The 25,420-nt window shown below is 38.7% G+C and overlaps 1 protein-coding gene across 1 annotated transcript in view; it reads left to right on the forward strand.

Annotated features, from left to right (window-relative positions):
- The window catches only part of MEGF10 (multiple EGF like domains 10), a 128,885-nt gene that overhangs the window by 73,116 nt on the left and 30,349 nt on the right, over positions 1-25,420 (forward strand). The window contains exons 8-12 of the mRNA XM_008065041.2: positions 5,306-5,518; positions 13,155-13,329; positions 14,616-14,736; positions 15,547-15,710; positions 17,868-17,970. Coding sequence (XP_008063232.1) covers positions 5,306-5,518; positions 13,155-13,329; positions 14,616-14,736; positions 15,547-15,710; positions 17,868-17,970 — 776 coding nt within the window. The remainder of the gene's footprint in view (positions 1-5,305; positions 5,519-13,154; positions 13,330-14,615; positions 14,737-15,546; positions 15,711-17,867; positions 17,971-25,420) is intronic.

The raw sequence follows: 25,420 nt of genomic DNA on the forward strand, positions 1-25,420 counted from the left end.
TCACCATCATTGTTTATCATTCTCTGCCTTAGGTGGTTAACTGTTACCTCAGAGGGCTTTGCTTCCCCTACTTCTAATTTGCTCTTTACCTGGTTATGTCTTGGAAGACTAGATAACCAACCTCACTGGGTGTCTGTGTAGGATTAGAGAAAACAGACTCAAGAGGCAGAAGAGTGTACTGTTCAAAAACAATCATTTGGAACCTAGGTTTAGTTCATTGTGTCTTTGGAAATACCTTCATCTGTAATGTTGATAATTTAGTACATTAAAGCATTTAGAAGTCCTGTAACTTGTGAATATTAGCTATTATTATACTTGGGTGATTTTTATGACCTGTATTTGTACTAGTGGTTATTAATCTGAGCGATGTTTATGAGCTCTATAAATATAAGATCTTTATTTTTTTGAGATGTTTGTAAATGAAGAATTTCTTTACCATTTTTATCCTAATTTTTCTTCTTTCTGAAATTCTAGTCGAATTTTATGATTTTTATGGACTAATTTTATGACTTATGACTTTTAATAAGATGCTGTAGGGTTTGCCCCCCCACACTTAGACCTTGTACTTTCTTACTAAATTTATTTCTAAGTATGTTGTAATTTTTAAAATTCCATTTCAGCCTGTAGTTGGGTATTTCAGGGTAAAGAAAAACTTGCTTTTGAGTATTTATTATTTTATTATTTATTTTATTTACCAAGCTTTTTAGTTAATCTTATTATTTTTATCAAACATTGGAGGTATTTAGTTATACAATCATATCAACTATAAAGATGAATTAGTCTTTTCTTTTCAATATTTATAATGATTATTTCATTTTCTTGAATTAATGCATTAATGTAAACCTCTGAATCAATGTCGATAAATAGAAGTAAAAGTGGAAATCCTTGTCTTGTTTTCAATTTTATTGGAAATATTGCAGCATAATAGTTTCATGTTTGCTACTGGTTTTTAGTAAATTGTCTTCTTTATGCTTAAGTAGTCTTTTAAGAATTCTTGTTTTTGAAGAACTTTTGTTAGCAGTATCTATGTAATTTCATCAAAAGCTTTTTGTCTTTGGCTAAATATATTTTTCCTTTAATTTTTCGATATTATGAATTATTGACATCTTTAGTACACAGTTTTTATAACATGCAATTGGGCTACTCAGAAAGTCTTTGTAACAAGCATCCTAGTTTTAGGTTGTATTTTGGATAGATAAGGTTGCTAGATGGTTTCTGGATCTGTGTAACATCTTATTATAGAAAAGTACGTTGGGATAGGAGAGGCACAAGATCAAGCAGAATCCTAAATAATAGTTTTATACAATATTTTAGGGCACTAAAAATTTCAGTATAAATGTTTTCTTGCCTTCATGGGATTTAAGTTTCAAATTAGAAACAACACAAAAACAAACACACAAGGCAAATAAGCTTATACTCATTTGGGATACAGGGAAAGGGAATGGCAGCTAATTTTCAGGTAAATTTTAGATTTGGGACAAAGAAGGCAAAGAGTCAGAGAAAGAGAAGGAAAAAGAACTCGCTTCTTGACTTGTCACTCTTGTAACTATTGTTTTTCTGATGAACCGATGTCATGGTTCCTGTTTTTCATTGTCATCCCCATCTGGGTTCTAGAGTCAGCGCACATACACACACAAAGACAACAAGCACATTGGTCATGACGAAAGGAAAAAAAATGGACTGGCTATGAGGCAATTTGTGGCAGGAGGTATGGGGAAACAGACCTCAAGGGGCTGGGGTCTTAATTTGCCATTTCCCTTGTGTTGAGGAGTCAGCGAAACTTGATCAGTGAGGTTAGGCCAGAGGGCTGCTGCTCCTAGGAGCAGGTACTACCGCAGGCAGCTGCCGGCAAAGCATTCCCAGGATGTGGGGACAGCCCTCCCAGCCAGAGGGAAATAAGAAAAAAACAGACAGGCACCTTGTAGGCTGGCAGAGCAGCAAATGGGATGCCAAATAAAGGCTTTGGGTTTGTGGAAAGATCGAGAGGATACTGTGGTGCGGAAGTGTAATGCAGCAGCCAAGTAAAAATGAAGAGACAATGGTTTTCAGATCCTCACAAAAATATTCTGAAAGGGTTAAAGTAAAGTGTTTCTAATTCTAACAGTGCTGTCTTGGAATCTCTCTGGGTCCTGTGCCGGACTGTCGTAGATCCATGCACATAATAGGGTTCAGTTAGTGTTAGCTGGCAGAAGGGATCTATGACTCAAAAATGGGCTCTGTTAAGGTGAAGCCCAGGAAGTCCTGCCAAGCCTGTGTTTCATATTACCCTGAACATGAAGATAAATGCGGGTGAAAGGAAATAAAGTCAAAAATTATAGACAGGAATTGAGGAATACAGCATTGGTCTTCAATGGAGGAACTCTTTCCTGTATCTGGGACCATGGAAGAGTTGGCCCTTTCCCAATGCTTTTTATATTTCCCCCAGAGCAGCAGTACCAGATGTTAAAAGCTAGGCAGCTGATTCATAGAGACCAGGTTTTAAGAGGAATGCAGTTCTTTCACACTAAATTATGGCCCAACTATTCCAGTCACTCTAAGGAAGGTTGTGCTCGAAAGGACAAGGGTGAAAGAGAGAACTGCCACCCCTATGGGCTATCCCACTTCCTTTTTCTTAAATTCACAGGGAGATGCAGCATAATGATCAAAATGGTATCAAAGAGAGTCTATGACCCTCATTGATTTTAGAATTGGTGTTTTTCACGGGTTTATCTCTACTTAACGCATATACATTCTTCCCAATTCCAGGGCATTACTGAAAAAAAAAAAATTAGAAGCCCCAAATCTCCATATTTCTACTGTGGCTGATATTTATTGGTATATTTTTATTGCTTCTCTGTCATCTTTCCTAAGAAAATGTATAACTTCTTTTACTGATTCCTGAGATAGATTTTTTTGTTCCAGTAGGATCAAGAAAGCAATATTAGGGGCACAAAACTTGTTGGGAAATGAGAAAAAGATAACAAGACCAGAGAGAGAGAGAGAGAGAGAGAGAGAGAGAGAGAGAGAGAGAGAGAGAGAGAGAGAAGACTTTATCTCTTTATAAAAGATAACGCACCTGATCAGAAAGGCATAAGCTCAAGTCTGTTTCCAAGATGAAAATGTATACTTCTAGAAAGATATCCTATTGTGTTGGTTTATTCGATGGAAACAGACATAATTTCTATTAATGGGATTTTCTTACAAGCACAATATTGACAAAAAAGAAAGCGGGAATATGAACCCAGCTCACATAATGTCTGCTTTAGCCAGTACAATTCAAATAACTCTTTGTTTTGTATTTATAATACAAACTAGCAGTATGTTTAATTATAGGTTAGAAAGGTAAATATGGGTCAGGACCAGCTATTATGGATTTTGTTTGCCCTGAGAAAAGAAGGCCTCTGCCAAGATATGATAAAATATACACACTGGTTCCCTGTAATTTGGTAGTGGATACTTTCCCAGGCTTCCGATCTATACCACTGTCAGTCACTTTTAGAGCTGTGTTTTTTACAACGTTAAAATCATGGAGATAGTCCACAGCTCTACATTTGGGTTTGTTTTTAAATCCTTGTAGGAGAGAGAAAGCAATGTTATTTTACCTTTATCTTTCTCCTTTTGGTACTGACTTGCAAGAAAATCCAACAAACAGGTTGTATGTAAAGTTGTTTTGCCTACCTTCAGCAGAAGCTGTGATGAGGCCAAATTATTGTACCTCAGCGTTTCTTTCTTTAAAGTTTACATCTTTAGGGAGTAAACTAAATGACTTGGCTTACTAAAGCTTCTTGCAGGTTAAAAATAAAGAGCACCTTTAAAAAATACTCTCTGGTCTAAAAACAGGTGTATTTATGCGTAACTTTAAAGCACATGTTTGCTTGCATGCTAAATATTAGCTCAATGACTCCAGAACTTTTCTAATGGTTTGTTGAGCAGGTGAAGACTTCGCCTATTGACAAATGCACCCGAGGATGTCCAGAATCTGTGAAACCAAACTTACATGCGGTCCTTTTCCTTGTCTCCAACGCATTAAATGTGTGCTAGAGTCAAAGTTAACCAGAAAAGTATTGAAGGATTCTTAAGATTTGTCCTCTACACTGAAATAGAAGCCTTTTGCCCACCCTGGTATTGTTAGTCATGGAAGCCTATCATTAAAATATGCTAAGCTTTGTGGAAAGTCTATTTCTTTGAAGTATGTTTCTTTTAAGTGTGCTTGAATTTGTTATTATGCCTTGCTGTTTGAATTGCAAGATCTGAAAAATGCAAGACTGGCTTACATTTTTGACTCTTTGTCTGACTTGAGAGCCACATGAGAAGTGGCTGCTGAAACAAAGTGTACCCTCCTTGTGGTGAGTGTTTGGCTGGAAGCATTGTCTCCCTCTCCCTTGGCAGAAAGTTCTGCTGCAGAGAGCCCATCACCTAGCCTAGCCAAAAAGAAACTTGGCTAGCCTAAGGACTATTGGTGCTTTCCATGAAGCAATGAGAGATCATTTTCTCTTTTCTATCATGATTTCCTGTAGCAGCTCAGCTTCCCACCTCATTCACCTTTACCTAGAGCATGTCCTTCCACTGGGACAGAGCTCCAATGCCATTTTAAAAGACAATACAGTGAATTTTTCAATGCTGATATATTCTCCTTGCCATTTGGCAGCACTTCTTCCCGACAGAGGACAACACTCCACTTGCCAAAAATTCCATTTTAGAAAACTCCAAGTTTACTACTGGCAGGCGCTTCCCAGGTCGGAACCGAAGACTCCTGATTTTGGTAGCTCAGAATTCCTCAAATCGAAAGAGGACTTTGCTTATGAGTTATATAACTTTCTAAATGAGGAGGAATGATTACCATTCAGCTTTGAAAAGAGCAGAAACATGGCTGAGATTAAAAATTAATGTCCACATGAAAGCCAAGAGAATTAAAATTTAGTTTCAAATTCAACACAAAACTCTTTGGAATGGGGAAAGCATATTTTGAAATATCCTAATAATGGACTGGGATTAACATTTGGGAATGTCTTTTCCTTTCTTGGTACCTGCTAAAGTACTATATATACCTTTAGCAAACACTAGGTGTAAACATGCTTCATGTCCTGAGCTCATAATTTTATTTTGTTTGAGTTTTGGTGTTATTTCTTCTTCCAACAGGTTATACTGCTGTTACCCAGAGTAATTGATCTGAATGCTTTTCATCTCTGTAATGGGACAATCACTAAATAAAATCAAGAACAAAAAGCAGGTTCAATTTATACATAACAAGACCATTCTGAATCGGCCGTTTATTTTCACTTGGCACTAATTAATCTGTCTTCTGCCCCTGCCTTTTGCTTGACAGGTGCCAGGACGAGTGTCCTGTTGGGACTTATGGAGTTCGCTGTGCTGAGACCTGCCAGTGTGTCAATGGAGGGAAGTGTTACCACGTGAGCGGTGCGTGCACCTGCGAGGCAGGCTTTGCTGGCGAGCGCTGCGAGGCACGCCTGTGTCCCGAAGGGTTCTATGGCATCAAATGTGACAAGCAGTGCCCCTGCCACCTGGACAACACTCATAGGTGAGTGTCGGCTTCCCCCTGAAAGACCTGTCCTATTAACGTTTTAACCCCAGTTTCCAGGAGGGATTGACAGAGTGTTTCCCACTTTGAGTCCCTTCCTGTCTCTGGGAGATTCTGGGTGGGAATCACAAGTAATAGGAAGATTGTTTTTTGTTTTTTGTTTTTTTTACTTAGTGAATGATGGCCCATATCAGAAGTGCTAAAATTGTTAGATGGTCACTGGTGGATATTGAATTCTATTCTTTATGAATGACCACTAATAAAAATTAAATTTGCAGAGGTTAGTAGAACTTTTCCCTAAGTGAGAGATTCTGTGACATTCCCTTAGCAGCATAGATGCAATGAGAGACAAGGGGTTAAGTTGAGTTTAATATAGAAAAATATCATAAAATGATTCTTACTGCAACATCTTTTACTTGACAGCACATCTGTGGAAGAAAAAAAAACTGAAGAGAGGAAGTGTGCTGGTAGAAGTTTTGTGAAAGTGCTTTACATGTGGCTGTCACATGTGAAATATCTTTTCAGAATTAATTGCTCTGACATGGAACTCACAGGGGTCTTTTAGCTCAAAAATCTCTCGAAGAATTTGAGAACAGGAAACCACAATCCCACCCACCCTACTGTACCTTGTCTGCCCAGAAAATATCTTTCCACCTCGTTTCTTCTTTTTCCTCCCCCAAGGACCAGATACACATAGCTTAGAATTCTGGGCCCCGTTTGCAGATTGTTGCAAAAGCTGAGCTTGACAAAAGTGCAGTGCATTACATAGCAGTTCAGATCTTACTAGAATTACTTTTATTTGCATTCAACACAGCTGTTACTTCATTTATACTTCTGAGAGATAACTCATAGCTACATCAAATCCCAAATACACAAAAGTTAAAAGGAAACAGAAGCATGTGATTGGTCTCTTCTTTAAACCATTGTTAGTGACCCAAAAAAAAAAAAAAAAATAGACTTTACACTTTGTGTGTGCATGTGTGTGTGCACGTGCGCATGTGTGTGCTAGAATACATTTTAGTGGGACATATCAAAGAAGTGTATTCTCAATATGATTCAAGTAACTTTGTAAGCCACTTTAGTCAATTTTGATTTCCTTCATTGGAAAATACTGCCATTCTTTACATGACAAGTTTAGGTAAACATTTGGGGAGTAAATATAATCTCTGCAGAGTTTTGATTGTTTTTCAGCTCTCCAATATTTGTGGAACTGGCAGGATTAGGGACAAGTCATGAGTTTGGCTCCCTTTCTTACAGTATAAGGCTTGTTGGAACAAAAAAAAATAGGCCTCGTGTAGAGATAGCTGAGGACATTATACCAGTGTCCTGTTTTGTTGTATGTAGACACAGCTGAAATCAAATGAAGAAAAGACCTGTACAAAGGAAGAGCTCTGTTATGAGAAGAATTGGAAAATCAGAGAATGTTGGCTTTGTTGGAATATTAGTAGTGGCAAGATACAAAATGGAGAGTTATTTAATTGCTGATAATTGACACAGGTCACATGTATCTAAGCATGTATGCTTTAACAAAGAAGTACAGGAGATTTTTTTTGACAATCACATTGATAAAAATAACACTAAAATCTGTCTAATAATGCATATCAAAGAATCAGATTAAAAACCAATTAGCCTATCAAGTACTTCCATAAATTATGAAAGCTATTTTTAAAGATTAGCTATTACAAATTTATACTAAAACAAGTTGAATGTTGATTACATGACTTTTTCTTGTTGAATTCAGTTAAAACTATTCATCTAATTCTTATATCTTGAACTACCATGTTAAATTCTTGAAAGCACAAGTTCTCTTCAAACCAAAAAGCACAGAATTTTTGTATTAATTGAAAGTCTAGCTTGCTCACTTTACCATTTAATGAAGCAAGTAGAGCTTTGCTAGTGCATAATTTATGATGTACATTTATACTAAAGTCTTTCATAATAATTAATGAGATAAGTAATGCAATGTAAATTAATAGTGTACATTCTCTTTATGTAAATTTTTAGTTCTTTGGATATACATACTAACATATATTGAGCCATGTATCTGGGTAGGGATTTGTATTAAGTAGCTTTTGCTGCATAAAAAAAAATCACCCCAAATTTTAGTGGCATAAAATGACTATTTATTAGCTAATGATTTTTTGCTTGGTACTGTGGGCTGAGCTCAGCTTGGTGATTCTTCTGCTGGTGTCCTTTTGTTCATTTGGCAGATCAATCAGAGACTGATTGGTACTTAATATCCTCACTCACATGTCTGACATTTGGATGGATCATAGGGGTAACTGAGCCACATGTATCCAACAGGCTAGCCCGGGCTTCTTTATTTCTGGGCTTAGTTTATCTATCTATCTATCTATCTATCTATCTATCTATCTATCTATCTATCTATCTATCTATTGAGTTGGAGTCTCACTCAGCTTCTAAAAGCGGCAAGAGACAGAACAAGCCCCAATATGCAAACATTTTTCAAGTCTTCAATTGTGTCGTGTTTGCTGATGTTTCTTTTGACGCTACAAGTCACACAACCAAGTCCAGATTCAATATACTCCACCTCTTGATGAGAGGTATTGTAAATAATTTCTAGCCATTTTTATTTTGCAACCTATCATAGGGTTGAACTGATTCAGATATATATATATGTAATAAACATATCAAAATATATCTAAAAATATATATATATATATTTTGAGTTGGAGTCTTACTCTGTCCCTGAGGAAGGAATGCAGTGGCATGATCACCACTGCTGCAGTCTCAACCTGCTGGGCTCAGGTGATCTTTCACCTCAACCTTCCAAGTAGCTGGGACTACAGGTGCGTACCACCATGCCAGGCTAATTTTTTTGATTTATTGTAGAGACGAGGTCTCACTATGCTGCACAGGCTGGTTTTGAACTTCTGGGCTCAGGCAATCCTCTCGCCTTGGCCTCCCAAAGTCAAATATATTTATAAGTGATATTAGTATTTTATTTATTTATTTATTTTTTTGAGTCAGAGTCTCACTCTGTCACCCAGACTGGAGTTCAGTGGCACACTCACAGCCACCGCAGCCTCGACCTACTGGGCTTAGGTGATCCTTCTACTTAAGGCTTCCAAGTAACTGGAACTACAGGCATGTGCTACCATGCCCAGCTAAGCTTTTTGATTTATTGTAGAGACGAGTTCTTGCCATGTTGCCCAGGCTGGTTTTGAACCCATGGGCTCAGGCAATCTTCTCGCCTCTGCCTCCCAAAGTGCTGAGATTACAGGAATGAGCCACCGGGCCTGACTGATATTAGTATTTTAAATTGTATTACTACTGTTGAGCCTAAAGGCATTCACTGTGACCTGAACTTTTCAACTGAAAGTTAATTTTTATGATAGAAATGATTTTAAACAAGAAAATAAAATTTGAGATTTAATAAGATTCCACATAGCTTATGTATGAGAGGGAACTCTCCCCTCAAAAAAAACCCAGAATTTATTTGTGAAAAAATTGTGTATTTATTCTTACATGTTTAATCAGTCACCTTCCAAGTTCTCTCTGTTTGATGCAATACATCTATTGAGATGCTTTTCCACTGCTCAAAATTGTTTCTGGACTTGTCAATTTTGATGGCTGTTGGTGCCTCTGCCATTTTTTTCCACCTCTCCCACATCGGCTAAATGTTTCTCTTTGAGGGCTTTTTTTCATCAAGTACATAAAAAAAGGTGCCTGGGGTAAGATCAGGTGAATAGGGAGGAGGGTAGGGTACAGAGGCCATGCCATTTTTGGTCAAAAACTGCTGAACACTCAGTGCAGTGTGGGCAGGTTGTTCGTGTAAATCACCCACCATGAAATGAACAAATGTGTTGAAAGAATCTCCAAAAAGAACTAATTGAAGCTGAATGCAGCCTCTCACAACATCACTAGCTGGTACACTGATGCTAATGGGTTCCTAGAACATTTATCTAGCGAGGGATCCTGTATTACTACCAGGGGCCCACTCTCAAAAAAATAATTACAGTTTTGTTTTTGGTCTCCCTCGCATATTGGCTCTTGTTAATAAGAACATTTAAAAGACATGGACAATCAGGATGTGCCTATTGGCAAATGTCACCTAATTGTCATTACATTTAAGCATTAATAACATCTAATGAAGTGAATAAGAGAAAGTTTAGTGACTTATTCTGTTTTAGCCAATATTATATAGTAATGGACTCTTGTTATAATTTAACTATTACATTGAAAAATTTACCAGAATACGAATATCTAGCTTATATGTATGTATAAAATCATAAGTAGTCCTGTATGTGTATAATCTTATTTTCACATACACAAGAAATCTTATTTTCTTCAGACGGAAAACAGGTAACGAGTATATCAGCCTTCAACCTCAAATCTGCTGTTTCCACATCAACACATAAATCTCATTACCAATTAAGCTGCCTGTGTGAGAACACATCAAATGCCTCCAAAGTGCTCCGGCTTCCTACATCTAATTACAAGTTGCAGAATACTAATTTTGATGTCAATCAATCTGAGAACCAGTTTGCTGCACTAACATTCACTGGGGGGCACTGAATATCAATTTCTCAGTCTGTCTTTTGCTTAGTTCAATTAATTCATTGTCCCCAAATTTTGTTTCACATTTATGTCTACACCATTTTATATTTTTTAATGTAGCGTAACATTTTCTACCAAAAATGTCCTTTCTTTTGACAATATGTTAAGATAAATTCAACTACTTTAACCAATCTGTTACTTGAAGTATTTCTTTCTCTTTTCTCAAATGCAGGGTCTTACTGAAATAAATTTAAATTTGTTCCTTTTTTTTTTGCTTAATACGGAATTTTACTGATCCTGCTGACCCCTTTATCTGTGCTAAATCCTAAATTTTAGCAACTATCTTTCATGTCTGATCTTCTTAGCAGGCTGCTATCAAACCTCCTTTTTCTTTGGTGTAAAAGCCAACCAACTAACTTAGATTCAAGTTTTCTTCTGCCACTACCTATGTGAGACTTTGAATACATCACTTACTTTTTTAGGCCTCTGTTTCCTCACTTATAAAATAGGATCATACCTACTACATAGGATGGTTGTGAGGATTGAATTAGATAGTGCACATGGAGTGCTTAGCATGGTGCTGGGACCTAGTCAGTGCTCAGGAAATACTAACTCATAGTTTATGCCATCATTTACAGTATCGTCAACAAACATCACAAACGTGAGTGCTCCCTGAAATTAATGACTATTTCTTTTAAGTCCAAGACCTTAAAAAAACAAATTTTTGGAGAGATCCTACCTTTGAATACAGATATACTAAATATACTGTAGCATTGTTTAATGACTCAGGTGTATGAGGGAGATGCAGATTAGTGTGGGAAAGTTGGACCCCTGGAGTCAGGTACACTATACATCAACTGTGGCATTTTCACTTATTCACTAGACAGTATGTACTGTGGGCCTACCATGTGCCAGGGACAGGTAACAAAACAGACTTAATTCTTGCTCTCATGGAACCCATAGTCTAGTGGAAAGGAAGACATTCAAGGGCTATAAAAATAAACATAGAATTTTAGGTTGTGACAGTGAGATAAGCAGAAAGAACAGGGTGCTGTGACAGAGAATGAGAGCCCCAGTTTAGATTTGTTGGTCAGGGAAGGTCTCTCAGAGGAAGAATGTTTAAACTGTGACTGAAAGGCTGAGGCCAAGAGAGGTAGGCACAGAGTAGGGAAACAGCTTCTAGAACTAAGGATTAGTCCCATGTGGCGGCCCTTAAGTTGAAAAAACATGATGCTTTTACAAACCAGAATAAACTCAAATGGCCAAACATAGGGATAAAGAGAAGATAATGATGAAAGAAGAGGTGGAGAAGACAGCAGTGGTCAGACGATGCGGCCCGTGGGCAATATTTAGAGTGATCATATATCTGATTTTATGTGTAATCATTTAGTGACTCTCTCTTTACTTTTAAAAGTGTCCTGAGTTAGAGAGTAAATTGTAAGTCATTCTAGCTATATTAAACAGTATGGATTTTATTCTAAGTGTAGTGGGGGAGCCTTTGGAGTGGTTTAAGGAGAATGATATGACTTGCGCTTTAGGTGATGAGGCATGAGTGGACATAGGAAGCAGAGTTGGAAGGCTGTTTAGGAGTTGAGGAGATAGATGGCGTTACCTGAGGTAGGAAGGCAACTGAAGATGAAGGGATATAGGTAGATTCAAAATACATTTTGGAGTTAAAATGGTTAAGTTCTAGAGAGGACTTGGATGTGAGAAATGAGGCAGAAGAAGTTACCAAGAATAATTCCTAGGTAAAGTAAGAGACAGGTGGTGCTATTTATAGAAACATGGATGATTAGGGACAGATACTGAGTGAAGAATGAACAAAGGGAAGAACAAGGGCTCCGTTTTTGACTTGTTTAATTTGAGATGTCATGGAAAAGGCAAGTGTTTAATCAAGGATGAGAGATTGACCCCAAAATAATAGTAGATAGTCAACTTGAGTAGATCTAAGTGGATCTGAGACTCAAGCCCTTGTCTTCTGAATCTAAACCTTCCATACGTAAGAGATCATCTCAAATGTAGGATTTTCCTTGGGTATTTTTTCATGCCATGTTTCTTGAGCATGCTGTGATGCATTTCTAGACCTTTGCTTGTGGGCACTTACTTAGTTGCATCAGGGGTCTAAACGTATACTTAAATAAGTTTCTGAAAATGAGAACCAAACCATGCAACTCATGGGCTTCTTCTGAAAGAGTAAGAGAAAGATAGAATATGAGATTATGGGATATGGCTTGATAGACTAGAACATTAAGCCTGGGGAGTTATGTGCTTTCCCTAAGTTTACCCAAGTAGTGGGAGAACTGGAATGACATCCTCAGCCTTCATCATTCCCAGATTGCCGTCCTTTCCAAGAGTAGAAAATCTATGAACAGTCCCCTGATGATAGGTCATTCATCAAATGTCTAGATGCAACAGCAGATTTTGTTGTTAAGAGGATGATGTTTTTAGCTCCACTGGGGAGGAAGACCATTTAAACAGTCTTCCAATTGTCAGCAGAGCTGTTTGATAAGATTTTCCTGTGGTGAAAAGCACATGTGTTTTGAGCCAGCATGCCATAGAGTGCCCCATTGTGTCAATTCACTTGCACATGCATCTCAGCACAGCTGATGTGTCCATTTGCTATGGAGCAACAGCTGGCTGCCTGGTTAGTCAATGTGGCTGCTGTTTCAGGTGGAGACAGCTGTCTGCTACCAGGTATAGGGAGCTGAGAGGAAAAAGGCTGATGAGGGCACTGCTTTTGGAGTTCTTTGGACATTACACTGGTTAACTGATTTGGTATTGTTCCTTGGATAGAACTTTTTAGCTCTTCTCATAGAGTAGCCCTCTCATTAAAGTAGTGCTTTTGATTTAAGAGAATACAAAGAATTTCAGACAAAAGGATGTGGTTGTAATAGCCATGCTGCTAGAGATGATGCTGATTTCATACAACATTTCTGCGGTACCCATCAGGTTTCAGGCAATTAATGAAATCATACCAAGCCTGGGAATGAAGTTTAAATTACTATGCATGGAATTACCCACACATTTAGTGATCATAGCTAAAGCAACATTTGCACGGGCCTTGGGTGTCATGTTTACCCCAGAGTGACTTGTTCCTTTCATCCATATCTCTCAGCTGTCACCCCATGTCTGGAGAGTGTGCCTGCAAGCCGGGCTGGTCGGGACTCTACTGTAACGAGACATGCTCTCCTGGATTCTATGGGAAAGTTTGCCAACAAATCTGCAGCTGCCAAAATGGGGCTGACTGTGACAGTGTGACTGGAAAGTGCACCTGTGCCCCAGGATTCAAAGTGAGTGACGGGCTCTGGAGGAAGAGGGGTGCAGAGCGGGCATATCAATACCATGATTTATATGACCTTCCATGAGGCACAATGAAGGTGCTAAAGTCAGTCACATCATTAACGAGAAACAGAACGAAAAGTGCTAATAAATACATAAAGAGTTGCCTTGGCATGATGACCCAGGAAAGCTGGTCAAAATATCAATGTGGCATTAATTTTTAATATACATAAAAGAGAGTATGATATATTACAATTATTTCTTAAGTGATTATTTTTACTGTGTTTTATTGGCAACAAACAAGTTACTTTACCAAGTAGGCTATGTGTTATTGTCAACAGTTTTTGTTTCTAATTCCACAAAATTTAAAGATACAGCATGCATCAAATTAGCAATTATTACATATTTGTAGTTAGTTGCACCAAGTTTTTAGGTCTCTTGAAAAACTTAGATCCTACAAATGTGCCTATATGCCAATAGAGTAGAATTTTGCCCACAGTTTCTAAGATTTCTTAGCAATAGGTTTAGAATCTTTGTTTTAAAAGGAAATGTGATGTTCTCAAATTATTCCCTCCCATTTTAAAGGGGAGAACATTGAACTATGAAGAAATGTTGATGATTATTCCAGAGCATGTAGTGCAGAGCTTTGCATCATAAAGTCACAGAGCTGAGAGGATCTCTTTAGGGTTTTCTAACCTATGTTACAATCCTTAGATTGAGCCCTTAAATGAGCCTTGTCAAAGAGTCCCTTCTATTTTGAAAAAAGATGGCCTCCAGTCACCTTTGATAGCCTAATTCTATGTTTCACGCTCCCTGTTGGAGCAACTGACTATGCTGCTGGCTGAATGTGTTCTTTGGCTTTGCTTTACCCACCACTAATATCACATATTATACAAGGAAGTCTAAAGAGTGTTGGGATCTAATGTATATTCATATTAATGCTTATTTATTTATTGACAGTAATTTTACAGGTACAATTTATTTTTATAGTTCTACTTCTCTGAGCAAGGACAAAGACTTTTTTTTTTCAGTTCTGCTAAGAAGGCAAAACTAATGAAGATAGCAGACTTTTTTGGGTTCCGTTTAATACTCCATCGTAAACACAGGCCAACTAGTATTGCCCTTAAATCTCTAAAATTTGTCTGGTGGTAATATTATAGCCAATCTTGAAAAAAGACAACATGTTAAAATTAGAGAGGAAGTATAATTAGCATTGTTAAGATATATTTTTATTTATTTGAGCTGGCCTTATTTCATTTGGCAAAATTGCATTTATTTTGCTACTGTGCTTGTCTAGGGAATTGACTGCTCTACCCCTTGCCTTCTGGGAACCTACGGGATAAACTGTTCCTCTCGCTGTGGCTGTAAAAACAATGCTTTCTGCTCTCCTGTGGATGGGTCTTGTTCTTGCAAGGCAGGTAAGAGTGGATAAATAAGTCTTTTATTTGATATTGGTCATGTTATCTCCTGAAGTCACAAATAAGCCTTGACCAGGGTTTTAGCTCCAGCTGCACCAAAATTCAGTGCCTTAACCTCAGCAAGCCCCTTGTCCAGTGTGGGCACTAATACTTTCCTGAGTCAAGGAAAGAAGCTCACATTTGATGATCTCAAAAGTCACTGTCTGCTCCAAAAGTCTGTGAGGCTCTGCACTTTTGAGAGACAACAAGCAGACATGTGTTCATGCCCCTAAACTGACTGGCCTGGAGTCATGACAAGAAATGCAGCCAAGCACTGGTTTTATATGAGCACCAGAACATGTCCATCCATAGGTGCAGCCAGGATCCTGGATACCCACTGTTGTTAATGGAGGTCCTGCTTTAAAGATGGGGTTGTGTTTTTAATCACAATCTCTCTTCTCCCTCACACGTAAATATTTTACTTTCTCGATCTCAACAAAACTCAGCACTCCATAGTGTGCACCACTGCACATTAAAGGCACCCCCCCCTTCATATCACATCCCCAGTAGCCCAGGAGTACTTTTCAGCATTGGCATGCTTGACAGATTACACCGCATACACAACTGTTTGGGTCCTCAGGGGTGCCTTTTGTTCATTTCTGATGGAGGCCTGACTTGGCAGAGCCAATGCTCTGTGCTACTGAGGCTGGGGCTGGTAGGCACTGCTGTGCATCTCCAAGGTGTTTCTAAAGGAAAACGTGGCTTGGAAGGCTCAGCAAAACTGCCAGCTATCTTTGTTCACTCACATGCTCTGACATTTTTGTTGCACAGGCTGGCACGGGGTAGACTGCTCCATCAGCTGTCCCAGTGGAACATGGGGCTTTGGCTGTAATTTAACATGCCAGTGCCTCAACGGAGGAGCCTGCAACACACTGGATGGGACCTGCACGTGTGCACCTGGATGGCGTGGGGAAAAGTGTGAATTTCCCTGCCAGGTACGCCTGAATGAGTGCCCTGACTGCAGATGACTAGAAGGAACTGATGTCAGAGGGTTGGCTTCTTTTTGCAGTTTTCCTGATGTAAAGTGACTCACTGTGAACCAAACTTTAGTAACTATTTGAAGCATCGAGGTATTTGGATTCAATTTGGACATAGTATTGGAAAAGGGATTGGAAAAGGCAAGTTGGTTAGGTAGGCTTTGTGAGAATTTCTTCCTTCTTTTTTCCTCATCTTACTCTGTTTCCTCCACTCCCACCCTTTATTTTCAGTTTCTTATCAACAGTTTTTGTTTTTAATTCCACAAAATTTAAAAATACAGCATGCATCAAATTTCTTGGTGGCCACCAGTCAACAGCACTGGTCAAACATGCGATACATGCCTGTGAATTCTCCAAATATTTTGTTTCCATTATAACGGAAATTCCCTGCCTTTGGGGTGGAAAGTGGCAGGGGGTTGAAAGGAGGATGGTAATTGATGTCACTGAAATGCTCATGGAAGTTGTGAAAGAGGCTTAGAAATAGCTTCTTTTAACATAAATATCTTCGGAGCCACAAGAATTTGCTAAGATGCCCCTGTGGCTCACTCCATCCCCTTGACCTACTTCAGAGATATACATCATTAGAAATTTCATGCAGTATCTACCACAGACTGTCAGAGGGTGCTAGTGGGAAGTGCATTCTGTAGTAAGCTGCTGACTTCTTTTCCGTCGGTCTTTTTTCTATCCCAATTCTTTTCTCCTGAGTGGCTCGTTTTCACTGAGGCATTCTCTTTGTGGTGTGTATTTCCTGCCTCCAGGATATCATATGATGGCAAGATAACAATATGACCCCCTGAACTGGTCCCCTCCAGAAGGGCCTTCTGCAATGCTTTTCTCTCTCTGGGCTTCTCCCTATTAAGTACAACTCATTTCCCAAAATATAGAGGATCCCGCCCCGGCTTTTGTGCGCCCTCCAACCCTCTAGGACAGAGTTGTTCGCTTTGCTGTCTCTTCTCAGACCAGTGAACAAATTATTAGTACTTGGAGATGAACTTGAAAATCACTTTTTAGCTCCCTGTCTGATTGTAGACAAAGTAAAGCCCCTGGCACAATCTTATCCTTTTTGGGGCACATTAGAAGGAGTTAAATTCATAAAGGCTGGTGGTTTAGTGGCTCATCTCATGGCAAAACTAAATCCTGTACAACCCTGTCAAACACTGATGGGGCCTTAAAAATGGGTGATGTTTTAAAAACATGTTCAGTTTAAAAGTTATCCATCAAGCACCCACCACCTGTTTACCCCGTGTTCTTCCCTCTTGATAGTTGTGCACCCGTTTTTCTTAGTGCTTGGGTGGAGTAGGGAGGTTTGGGATGCCTGCCCTCAATTCTCAGGATCTAGGATGAAGGAGCAGGGCTTGTAAATGCAGAGCTTTCCATTATTTTCCCACAAACAAAATGATCACGTTCATGAAGAACCTCATCCCTGTTGGACCACCCAAACTGATGTGAAAACATGATCTGGGAGCGGCAGAGTGAGGATGTGTGACCACAGTACTTAGAATTGTGAGCTGGAATAATTAATATGGGTTAGACTTCATGTAAACCAGGGTCATAATTAGGGAAAATTTATGAAAAGTTTTCATTTTTCTTTACAGCACCATATATTCCATTGGCAACTTATGGAAATGAACTTAATTCAATTAGAACTGTAATATTTTTAAAATTTTAGAGTGGCTTATGTGAGTCAGGGTCCTCTCTTTCCACTAAAGAATAGAATGTGTTGTAAGGAACATAGAACTATTTTGTAAAGATCTTTGGGTACAAAATATTTTTATGAACTGTGGCTTATGGTAAGATAAGCTTCTTTTAAATAATTGGCATATTTACATATATTTGCAAATATGCATATCAGTGTGTTGGCACAATTGGCTTCACCATTTATACCTCCCAAACATTACATCAGATATAAACTAGGACCTGAGCAATTTTAAAACACTTCCTGGAGCCTACATTTTGGGGACAAAGACTTGGGAAGAGGTGATTATGATGCATGTGCTCAAGAGGTGTTTGGGAGAGCAGGTACTGTATCTGAAATGGCTGACTGTGGCCTTTTTGCCTCCTTATGTGGAATTTCACAGGCTCTCATTGCCATCTTTGATGCTCTCTTCCATGCAGGATGGCACGTATGGACTGAACTGTGCTGAGCGCTGTGACTGCAGCCACGCAGATGGCTGCCACCCCACCACGGGCCATTGTCGCTGCCTCCCGGGATGGTCAGGTGAGAGCCAAAGGCCACTACTTGACAGCAAAACCTGCCTTCCTAATGCCTAGCATTGTTCTTTGCTACTTCAGAGAAACACACACTTTTCAGAAAAAATTAAAATACAGTAAAGTCTCAAGTAAAGTGACACATTTTTACTCACGCTTTTACCCACAACATGCTATTGATAGGGTTAATTAGTCTGTAAACCAGGGCTGATTTTTGTTGATTTGTGCAGGATCAGTTCTCTTGAGGTTACATTTAAGGTCCAACTATCAGACCTCAAGCCAGCAAGATGAGGAAAAAAGTGAAATGCAGTGTAAAGTTCAGCAAGACCTCTGTGGTATATGTTAAACTCTGAGGAAAGAATGATTGAAATAAACCCAGAGACTATAAATAGTGTCAATATAGTGAGTCAGACCTATTGAATGTTAACATTAATATGGTTAACATAAAAATATTAAAATATTCATTGTTGGGAATCAAAGTTTTAAAGCTTTCTTTTTCTTACAATAATGTTTGAGGCATGATAAATTCATAGTATGGTTGAGTATGAATTTTCTAACCACAGCATGGAAGTTTCTCCTTATTTATGTCATTGTTTCAGCCAGGGACATTATCAAACTGACAATGTTTATGCTCATGATATATAGACTTGCTTAGACATTGAGTGTCATCTTCCAAGTCTGTGTATCATGAGCAAAAACATTGTTCTTATTCCAGGACCACTCTTCAACATGTTAAGGTTCCAGTTTTTCCATACCCTCACCAACACTTGTTATTATCTGACCTTTTGATAATAGCATCCTACTCAGTGTGAAATAGTGTCTCTTTGTGCTTTTGCTTTGCATTTCCACAATGACTAATGATGCTGAGGACCTGTCTATGCATTTATTAGCCATCTGTATGTCTTCTTTGTAGATATGTCTACCCAGAGCCTTTGCTCACTTTTAACTGCATTATCTTCCTTTTTTTATTTTTTTTTACTGACTTTAATGTCCTCATCAGTATATGATTTGTAAATATTTCTTCTAGTCTTTGAGTCATTTTTTCACTTTCTTGATGGTGTCCTTTGCAGCAGAAAAATTTTTATTTTGACTATCTTTTTAAAAAATTTTGTTGCTTGTGTTTTTGGTGTGAAATCTAAAAATCCATTGCCTAATTCAGGGTCATAAGATTTATGTCTGTGTTTTTTTTCTAAAAATGTTATAATTTTAGCCTTTACATTTAGGCCTTTGATCTATTTTGAGATAATTTTATAAATAGTATGAATTAGGTGTCCAACTTTTTTCTTTTATGTGTAACTATCTGGTTGTCCAAGCATTATTTGTCAAAAAGATTATTCCTTTTTTTATCGAATTGTCTCGACACCCTTGTCAAAAATCAGTTTCTCATAAATGTGAAAGAGTTTATTTCTGGACTTCATATTCTATTCCATTGGTCCATATGTCTATGTTTATGCCAGTACCATACTATTTTGACCACTGTAGCTTTGTAGAAAGTTTTAAAATGAGAAATATGAGTCTTCCAACTTTGTTCCCTCTTTTCAGGATTGTTTTGACTATCCTTAGTCCCTTGAATTTTCATATGAATTTTACACTGTAGAAATTGAACACTGCCAACTTAACAATATTAAATCTTCAGATCTATAAGCATAGGATGTCACCAGCAACCTCTTCAGTAGGGTCTGTCAGTTCCTTAGAATTTCTTGAGGGCTTCTTCGGTTTCTGATAGGAATAAATGACATGAACTATTATATGCTTGATTTCTAGTGTCTGAGAGTTACCTTGGGAAACAGGCCTAGGTTGGTGCAATGACCTTTTTTCTATCAGTAGGAGCTACCCACAGACAGAAGGCCTCCCTAGCCCTGTAGTTTCTTCTTGACTTGCAAAAGTTGAGATAACTCTGACTTCACAATATATAATTTCACCTTCCCATGTTTCTACTTGGCTCTCCATTACTAAATGTTAAAACTGCATCACGTCAGGGATTGAAACAGATTTTGTAACTTCACTAGGGTTCTTGAAGTTCTTACATGGAGTGACCAGTACTAATTTCTCAATGACCACAGTGAAGCAAAATAGCATTTTTTAACCTTCTGGCAAATTCAGAACTTTCCTAACAGAGGGCCGCATCATTTGTTTTGGATAACACTCCCCCACATCTACTTTTGTCTTATGATTACAGAGGGGATGTATGATGTTCCTGAATATACTAGCCACTGCTTAGGTATTCACCTGCTTTGATTATTTAGAACCAGCCTGAGAAAGGCACCCTCTAGTGTACACGAGAAGAGCAACAGATATGACTTGGCTTGATGCCAGCCGGAAAATGTGTTAGTTGCATTCCACAGTCTGGGTCATGGGGTAAGACAAATTATCCCATCTGGCCTTCGACCTATCAAGCTCCCTTGGGAGTGCAGTGTCTTTGTCACTCAATGTAATCTTGTAATCCTCTGTCCATCTGTGATGGGTCTGCTTCTCTAAAAGGGAAGAAGCTATGCTGCTTCTGATTGTTTATCTCCTGTTGTCCACCATACCTGCTTCATGACCTATAAGTCATTATTGCTCCTAGACCAGCTAAGTTGCCTCAGTGTCTCATTTCTCTGGGTCTTCTGTGGGGGCTGTTGGTCTGTAAGCATCTATCAGTACCTAAGCCTTCTGTGAGGTAATTCACCACAATCATAGAACATGCTCAATATTTGCAAACGTGTAGAGGAAAAGAAAGTTCCTGAAGCTCCCCCTACCAAAAAAGAAAAAAACAAAAACCCTACAGTTGGACCAAGAATTGGCTTTTTTTTTTTTTTTTTAAAGAAAGAGCAAATTCAGTGTATTATTTACAAAGAACATCAATTCATTGTCAACACTGGATAGGCTCATTTTTCATCAAAAAACTTGTTTTGGTAAGTACCTTGTATAAAGATCTTTCTGAATATAAAGAAGGATTTGCTTTTCATTTGGATATCAGATTTGAAGCCAAATAATAGACATACACCCAGGGAGGCAAGTGATTCTATTTCCTCTCCTTCCTGTTGCTGAGATTGCTGTAAGTGAAATGTTGAGTACTGGAGAGAGTAGTGGTGTGTAGGGTAATAGTGAGGCTTTTGTGAAGAAATCAATGAAATCAAACACGGAATCCTGGGTGCTTCCCCTGATCAAACTAATAAGATTGTGTTAAGTGCTGGACTACTGAGGACACTGTGGAGAGAGGCTGATCAGGTGAGTTTGGATTTAGAGGTAAGAGTCCTGTAGCCTTATCCTGTTTTACAAAGAAATGGACATACCTACACTGAGGAAGTTGTGCCCTAACCTAATATGCTGAGAAAGTTGGCTTGCTTTCTTACAATGGGGGTCATCTGCCACTCCTCATAACTTCTTCCTATTGTCTAATGTCTGGCTATCATTTTCCCATTAAGTGACCAAGACTTTTACATTTCTACTATAATTGACAGTCCCATTTCACCTAGTCATAAAATAAGTCTTCAAAATATATTGCTTTGAAAATTGACCAAAACAAAAGTTGCATTGGACATCCTAGATCCTATTTCCAAAAGAAATGTGCCATTTTTCAAAAGGAAAGGCATGCACTTTTATTATAGTATGTGGTTATTTTAAACCTTAATTTATTGTCATTTTTAGTCAATAGACTATTTTGCCAGAAAGAGGCAGATTGAAGTAAAAAAAAAAATGGAGAAAAATAATTACCATCCAGAATATAGACTGTGTCCTGGGCTGCTTCCCCTGCACTTCTGCTACACACACACACACACACACACACACACACACACACACACACACACAAACACTGCTATAAAATGAGACTGCCTTTTCAAAATGATTATTCTGAAATATCAGATGTCAGTGAAATATAATTAGTTATGTATGTGTGTGTATGTATATTTATGTATGAATAGTAGAGTGATATGCTTTATAAAATATTTTCCAAAAATGATGGAAATGGGCTGATGTTTTTGTCTTCCTTTCTATTCTGACTGCAGTCAGCCAGAACACCTATTTGGTGAGCATTACAGCTAATCAAAATTCCATTCCAGCTGTCTGGAAACATATACAGTCTTTAGCCTGGTTCCCAACTCTGGCTAAGATCACTCACTATTACCTGAAAACTCTTTTAACTTGCATATTTCCTGCCCCCACTTCATGCTTACTGAATGAGAACTTGGAAGGTGGGTGAGGAGGAGAAAGAGGATAGAGCCCCTGAAAATCCATAATGTATCTTTTGTACAAATTGGGAAAAGATTTAGAAGTCCCTCAGGGTGCACTCCTGGGTACATAGATTGCAAGCTGGATTTCTGCCCCGACTTAGCTCCTGGATCAGGGTCTCTTATGTAGTAAACAACCTGTACAACCTTACTTGGTGAACTTGTCTGCCCTGGTGGCTCATGCAATGGCTGTTACACATCTGTAGAGTGGCATCTGCTCTGTCTTATTACTCTAGTTACCAAAGAGGTTGGAGTCCAGGGGTCTATTTCTTTTACAGAAGCCTCATAACCAGTAGCAAAAGAGAAGAGGAAACAAGGATATATTTATATCAGAATTTTTAAAAAGTTATTTGCTTTTTTTAAAAGCTAAAAAGATTATAGAGCACCGAGTCAACTTCTAAGCACCCTGAGAAAGAGATCAAGACTAGAAAGGCACTGTATAATTACAAAAAGAGGAAAGGAGATTAAGAGGCATGGTGGAGTATTCATCTGAACCTAGCCAGGAAGGGCAGAATTGGAAGGAGGAGCCCTGTGAGCACGCTGATGAGAAGTCTGATGAGTGGGGACTCTTCCTAGTAAACAGAACTAGGCAATGGCTTCAGCCCTTCTCCACAGGACAGCCCTCCTTTCCATGTTTCCTCAGACACCTTGTTTGACCAGCTAAGTGAACTACTATTGCAGGGACTAATCTCTCATGCTGCTAAAGGATGCCTGAATTATTATGACAAGGGGAGATCTGCCTTCCTCTGTCCAGTGACATATACGTGCAAATCCAAGTGGAGGTAGTAACTTTAGTCAGGTGAGTTTAATTAACATGCATGCACCCAATCAGCTGCAAGTGCAAATAACTCAGAGGTGGAGAGTGTGTTTGCATGTATATATGGATCTGTCTGTGTGGTCTTGGGGGAGAGGATCATATAAAGGCAGAAGGCTGGGCTTCTGACATGAGGGTGGAGGGGGGCCTCTTATTTTACCAAAAGAAAGAAAGGTTAAAGAAAAAACTCCCCGATCTCCTAATCTGCACAGCAGTCCTTTCTGTTCGCTGTTATGCAGGTCCCAACTAAGGCCAGCCGTGCACTCTGGTATTTTTGTCTTGCAACTGCAAATGCAATCCCTTTTGATTCATATGACTTAGCAAGGCTTCTTTTTTTTTTTTTTTAACTTGGTTTCCTATATAAAGCAGGTTTTTAAAAAATGGGTCTTTAAAATCCATAGAATCCAAATAGAAAAATTTGGTTTAACAACCATTTGTTGAGTGTCTCCAAGTTCTATGTAATCATAGTGCTTGGGTGCCGGAAGCCTGGAGATGAAGTGGTGCCAACTTCCGTCCTGTAGAAGCTCACGTTGTATCAGGACAGACACACTGTTGACAGAGATGGATACACCAGGGAATAACTTTCTCTACGCTACATTACACTATACTATACTACACTATACCATGCTTTGTTGGTCAAATGGTTGGGAAAGCAGAAAAACTGTTATGACTAAATGCTATAGTTTTTCCCTCTTAGAATCACCAAGCCCAATTATTATTAACAAATGTCTCTTTGCTTTAATATATGTTTAATAGCTTGTTGCCCAGGAACAAGACATTGAATGGGAATTATTTCCTTCATTCACTGACACCCCACATATTGCAAAACTGGCATAAGGAATATAAGCAATTAAGCAAGACAAGGATTTGGGGTTATATCTCAGAAAGGGGAAATAATGACACCCTAGATGATTTATTTTCTGCATTCATGCAATCACAAATACCCAGTGAATGTTGATTTCACATTGAGGCCTCTGGCATAATGCATCAGGCATTAATTGCACGAACATTTCTTTAGAGCTGCTTAGCTGAAGTTTATCACGATCATTCAGCCATTGCCTAGCAACTTGTGAAGGCTATCAAAGAGCTCTTTGTCCTCAGTTCTGGCAAAAACAGTCCCTCACAGATCTCCTTATCAGCATTAGAACATTTATCAGAAAAAAATGCTTCCATTGAATGAGAGATTGCTACACATTTAAGCCTACCCCTTTTCTGTTTTTCCCCTTCTTCCAAATATTTCAGGAAGTTACTTCCTGAAGTAACTAGTATTAAAGAATTTATCTTTTTATCTTTTTATTTTTGGTAAACATTCCAAAGGAATTTCCTCAAGAAGTCTCATAATTCTTCTATGCTCAATGATCTGGGCTTACATTAAAAAAACACAAACCTGAACTTCTGCACGTATCTCTATCTGCTTAAAAATAAGCAAAGCAGACATCCCTATCCCCTTAGCAGGGAAAGGTCGCTATTTTAGGTGCATACATGATAACTAGGTTGGGCTTCCTGGTTTGAATGAAGAATTCTTCAGAGAAGCAAAGAATGATATGGCTGCTCCCTCCAGTTGAAAAGTGGTCCTGAACATCATGTAGGAAAGAGGAGCTGTGCTTATGGATTCATTCAACAAATATTTATCTAACACCTTTCATGTTCTAGGGGTTGTGGTGAGCAAAATAGGCACCATCTCTCCAACATAGAGCTGCCAGAATAAATTATTTTGGGTGGGGTATGGAGCAGGAAGGATCCTTCATCTGCATTCTCTCCTAGATCTCTCCAGATTTCATTTTCCCCTGCATCCCAGCTATCGTTGACTTTCTTCAATGCCTTGTCATTATTTTTCACTTGGAAAACCCAAATGGCCACCTGGTCCCCTTTATTCCTGGTTTATCCTCTTCAAATCATCTTCTGCCCTTCTCTAAAACAAAGTTTAATTACGCCCCCTCCTTCTTAAAAATTGTTCATTTGGCCCCTGTTAACTCCAAGAGTAGGTTCACACTCCACAGTATGGTGTTCTTGCCTCTTCTCCACATGGCCACTGCCTGGCTGCCCAGACGCCTCACTTCCTCTGCCAAGCCCCTGAGTTTCAACTGTACCCAATACTTGCAATTTCTGAAGGGTAGACACTTCCTTGGGCCTCTGAGCCTCGCAAACACTGTTCCTTTAGCTTGCAACTTCTTCCCCCTTCAAGGTACCTCCTTCCCTGATCACGATCCCCAGGCAGAGTTGGATGTGCCTGCTCTGTGATCTTATCACCCTGGAGTCACCTTTTATAGAGGACTTCTCACCACAAGCCAGCAGCTGGTCAGGTTCCTTGAATGTTTGTTGAGTTAAGATATTCAGGCATTTTCTTGGGAAACAAAAAGATGTAGGACTCTATCATAGTTGGTGAAGAATAAGATGAGACCAATATAAATAATTAAGGAAAAACACACACATAC

This window comes from Carlito syrichta, unplaced genomic scaffold (assembly GCF_000164805.1).
Source record: "Carlito syrichta isolate Samal-C Ts95f unplaced genomic scaffold, Tarsius_syrichta-2.0.1 Scaffold308139, whole genome shotgun sequence".
NCBI classification, from domain to species: Eukaryota; Metazoa; Chordata; class Mammalia; order Primates; family Tarsiidae; genus Carlito; species Carlito syrichta.